The sequence below is a fragment of the Rhinopithecus bieti genome, unplaced genomic scaffold (genome assembly GCF_001698545.2).
Source record: "Rhinopithecus bieti isolate Rb0 unplaced genomic scaffold, ASM169854v2 scaffold_10017, whole genome shotgun sequence".
Taxonomy (NCBI): domain Eukaryota; kingdom Metazoa; phylum Chordata; class Mammalia; order Primates; family Cercopithecidae; genus Rhinopithecus; species Rhinopithecus bieti.
Window position 1 is genome coordinate 568,965 of NW_016806314.1, and position 5,102 is coordinate 574,066.

The 5,102-nt window shown below is 44.6% G+C and overlaps 1 protein-coding gene across 1 annotated transcript in view; it reads left to right on the forward strand.

Annotated features, from left to right (window-relative positions):
- The window catches only part of LOC108531812 (calreticulin-like), a 52,368-nt gene that overhangs the window by 28,034 nt on the left and 19,232 nt on the right, over nucleotides 1-5,102 (forward strand). The window contains 1 exon segment of the mRNA XM_017875453.1: nucleotides 3,794-3,997. Coding sequence (XP_017730942.1) covers nucleotides 3,794-3,997 — 204 coding nt within the window.

A 5,102-nucleotide genomic window follows, 5' to 3' on the forward strand; every position in this document is an offset into this window, starting at 1 on the left:
CCGGTTCTGGCCTTTTTTTTTTTTTTTCAGACGGAGTTTCGCGCTTGTTGCCCAGGCTGAAGTGCAAAGGTGCAATCTCGACTTACCACAACCTCGGCCTCCTGGGTTCAAGTGATTCTCCTGCCTCAGCCTCCCAAGTAGCTGGGATTACAGGCATGCACCACCATGCCCAGCTAATTTTGCATTTTTAGTAAAGACAGGGTTTTACCATGTTGGTCAGGCTGTTCTCAAACTCCCAACCTCAGGTGATCCACCTGCCTCGGCCTCATAAAGTGTTGGGATTGCAGGCGTGAGCCACTGCACCCGACCTTTTTTTTTTTGGAGATGGAGTCTCACTCTGTCTCTCAGGCTGGAGTGTAGTGGCACGATCTTGGCTCATTGCAACCTCTGCCTCCGCAGTTCAAGTGATTCTCTGGCCTCAGCCTCCCAAGTAGCTGGGACTACAGGCATGTGCCATCATGCCCCGCTAATTTTTGTATTTTTAGTAGAGACAGGATTTCACCATGTTAGTAAGGATGGTCTCGATCTCCTGATCTCAGGTGATCCACCCACCTCAGCCTTCCACATTGCTGGGATTACAGGCGTGAGCGCCACTGCACCTGGCCCACCCAATTAATTTCTCTTTCCCAAAATAAAAAGTTAGTAGATGGAGTGCTCCCTTCGGCGGTACATATACTAAAAAAATTAGTAGATGGAAAAGAATGAACTCTCCACAAAAATAGTATGTCCATTCATTGAATAACAGGAGTTCAAAACTAAGCCCTTCCACAAATCCCTGTTAGTCTTCCTAACAACTTTAATAAGTGATTACTATTATTTTCCCAGTTTTTCAGAGGAGCCTCAGAGAAGTTATTTGCCCAAGGCTATATACACAGCTGGCAAGAGGTAGAACCTGATTCTGGGTCTGACTCTAGGGACTATATTCATTACTGCTGGACTCTTGCTTTCCCCAACCCCCTAGGATTTTAAAAATAGCGTGCTGCACTTGAAACAGGGGAAGGCACTGTATAACATCCAAATGTTGTTCTTCCCTAGAGGAGCTTACTGTGACGGAGAGAGGAGCAGACAGGCCCTAGGGCTAACTCCCATGACTTACTAGCTGCATAATTTCGGCAATTCTTATTTCTCTGAGCTTCAATACTAGATGGAGATAATAACCATCGCCTGCCATGCTCATTAGACAGGGCTTTTGTTAAGAACCAAATAATATTGTGGAGGCAAGGTGAGCTCTGAGCACAAGTTCTGCAGGCTTGAGTTTTTTGTCTGAGAAAGCTTTTGTCCTCTAAGTAGAATCCATTGATCATTCCCTGAAGTGATTTCCCATCTTCTTCCTCCTGGCTACTGTTATGAATCTCATTTTCATATTGATTAAAGGAGAGAATTATGAACTGGCTTGAGAATTTTAAATTTTAAATCCACTCTGGAAAACTGTTCCCAGAGTATTAAACGGTATTAAAGGGAAAACCATTTCCAGAGTAGAGAGAAAGTGGAGACAGCATGAACCGCGGGAAGCTGTGCCTTGGTGATGCCAGTGAGGGTAGTCTGCTCAGCCACCCATCTCCTCTCAGTGTGATTTCCTGGTTGTTGTCCCTCACATTGTATCCCATTCAGGTTCATTAGATTCCTCCTTGTTCTCTAGAAGAGTCCTGGGTTACAAAAGAGGCTTAGAGAGAAGTCAGGTGGAATTGAGCTACGAAGTAGTGTTTGGCAGAATAGAGACTCAAAACTTGGTCTTGCCTGCAGGTTCAGTGCTCTTTCCCTTGTGCACACTCCCTCCTCCATGAAGTCTTCCCTGGTTACTCTAGCTGTTCTTGGGGTCTTTGGGGAAGTAAGCATACTTTGTTTAATTTTGTTTTGTTTTGATTAAGACAGGGTCTTGCTCTGTCACCCAAGCTGGAGTGCAATGGTGTGATTGTAGCTCACTGCAGCCTCAAACTCCTGGGCCCAAATGATTCTCCCACCTCAGCCTCTAGAGTAGCTGGGACTACAGGCATGTACCACCATCCCCAACTAATTTTTAAAATTTTTTGCAAAGACAAGTTCTCATTATGTTGCCCATGCTGGTCTTAAACTCCTGGCCTCAAGCAGTCCTCCTGCCTTGACATACTGAAGTGCTGGGATTAGAGGCATGAACCACCATGCCAGGTCAAGCATATTCTTTAAAATGTAGACAGCTCCTAACACAATGTCAGACATGAAACTGTTTACCACAGAGCCTTGTGTACAATAAATGCTCATGAGATTTATTGTCTAATTCAGAACCTGTGATTTTTCCGTGTAATTTCACACATACTTATTGAGCCTTTCTTCTATGCCAGGTCCTGTTCCAGATTCCGGGAATATAAAGAAGCCCCTGTTCTTCAGAACCTAAAAATTATTCAAGGAGACGGAAATAAACCTAGTTTCAACATAGTGTGACCCAGGAAAGTACAGAGAGCTGTGGGATCATAAGGAAGGACCCAGCTGGGCGCGGTGACTCACGCCTGTCAGGAGTTCGAGACCAGCCTGACCAACATGGTGAAACCCTGTCTCTACTAAAAATACAAAATTAGCCAGGCGTGGTGGTGGGCACCTATAATCTCAGCCACTTGGAAGGCTGAGGCAGGAGAATCATTTGAACCCGGGAGGCGGAGGTTGCAGTGAGCCGAGATTATGCCACTGCACTCCAGGCTAGCGACAGAGCAAGACTCTGTCTCAAAAGAAAAAAAAAAGGAAGGACCCTCACCAAGTACGAATAATGATAGCCCCTTGCATTTTATGTTGACAGTTTACAAAGTACTTCTCAGATCTCTCACTCACTTGATCTTCAACAGGACTCCTATGACATCGGAGTAATTCTCCACATTTTGCTGATGTGGAATTGAAACTCAGAGAGTTAACAGAGCCCTAACCAGTAAGCTGGGCAGCAGCATGGAATAATAGAAAGACCACTAGCCTGGAAGCCAGGAGACTTGGCTTGTATGGCGTGATTCATTTGTGACTCTATGGTCTTGGATAAGTAACTTTTCCTCACTAGGGCTTGGTCTGCTCATTTATAAAGTAATGTGGTTAGACTAGAAAGGCTCTGAGATCTATTATTGCCCTGATACTCTCTGGTGGAGGAAGTAAAGTCTTGTGGTTGAGGATGGGGGCTCTAGAATTAAATGAACCGGTTGAGTGATCCTGCACCAGTGAAATAGCCTCAATGTCTTCATGATAAAGCAGAGAAATTAGGAGAACCCACTTCATGGGGTTATTATGAAGCTTAAGTACAGTAGTAATATATATGAATGAAACACAGTGGCAATGAGTAAGTGTTCAGTGAATGTTAGCAATGATTACTATTTGATCTACTAGGCTATGGTAGGAAGATGTCTGGAAAGTGCAGGGGCTCTTTCTACCACAGCACTTTTGTAGGGTGGAACCTCATTCTGGTCACCCAGGGGAGACTCAGAAAAACAGGTCTTTGTTTTGTAAAGTTGTAGAACAGTCTTCAAGTATCTCTTGAAAATCAGAGAGAGCATGGTATGGGGAAAGAATCAGACAAATATGGCTTAAAATTCCAGCTTGGCTCCTTACTAGCTATGTGGCCCTAGGCAGGTCACTCACCTCCTTATGACTCAGCCTCCTGATTGTAAAGTGGAGATAATACTCATTTTGCAGGGTTGCTCTGAGGCTTGAATAAAAGAATGTGTGCAAAGCTTTCAGCACAGGTATGGAAGAAAATACCAGAGATTGTTGAGGTTAAGTGCTGGATTTCTCTGGCTGCTTTTTGGGTATTTAAGCCTGAAGACTCTGTGCTTTCTGCTTCTAGGTCTCCAAACCAGTGAAGATGCCAAGTTTTATGCCCTTTCAACCAGGCTGAAACCATTCAACAATAAGAATGAGACCTTGGTGGTTCAGTTTTCAGTAAAACACGAGCAAAGCATCGATTGTGGTGGCGGATATGTAAAACTCTTTCCTGCCACCCTGAACCAGGAAGATATGCACTCAGGATCTGAGTATTACATCATGTTTGGTAAGCTCTCTGACAGCAGTCACTGTCAGCTACATTAGGTCCTAATGACAACCACTGTAGTTGTTGAAAACATTCAGATTCACTTGGAACAGAAAATGTCTAATATGATAACTCTACCCCTGTCTCCACATAGTAGGACTCTTCAAAGACCTGAAAAAAGCAACTCTAAACCTGAATGTTAATATAAGTAAACCACAGAGGTGAGGAGGCACATGGTACCATATTAAGAAATCTATAGCACGGGGAGACATTCTCCAGTTCTCAGAAGAGGAGAAGGAGGTCATCAGCTATGTAGACCCTCTCAAAGGTACACTACAATAAGGCACTGTACTCTGCCTCAGTGAGAGAAAAGCACAGGAGGCCAGGGAAGTGACCTTTTTTTTTTTAGTATCTGTAATGTGTCCAGAGTGTTGCATCTGTAACCTAAATATGTAACTAGGCCTCCTTGGGGCAGTCCAGATCTTACTTAACCACGTGTGTGCTTTGGATAGTCAGAGAGTGGTAACATGGGAGGTAAGGCTGAAAATTAAATTAAGGCTGGTTGCAGTGGCTCACTCCTGTAATCCCAGTACTCTGCGGGGGGCTGAGGCGGGTAGATCACCTGAGGTCAGGAGTTCAAGACCAACCTGGCCAACATGGTGAAACCCCAGCTCTACTGAAAATACAAAAATTAGCTAGGTGTGGTTGCGGGTGCCTGTAATACCAGGCAGGATAATTGCTTGAACCCGGGAGGTGGAGGTTGTAGTGAGCTGAGATTGCACCACTGCACTCTAGCCTAGGTGACAGAGCAAGACTCCATCTCGAGAAAAAAAAAATTAGCTGGGCATGGTGGCGGGCCCCCATAATTCCAGCTACTCAGGAGGCTGAGGCAGCAGAATTGCTTGGACCTGGGAGGCAGAGGTTGCAGTGAGCTGAGGTTGCACCACTACACTCCAGCCTGGGTGACAGAGTGAGACTCTGAGACTCCGTCTCAAAAAGAAAGAAAAGAAAAGAAGAGAAAATTATGTTAAATCTATTCCTGACAGTTGGCAGATAAGGCTTTCTGGGCTTAGAGACACTGATGATCTCTAGAGTTCCTTCTGGAGTTTTTTTTTTTTTTTTTTTT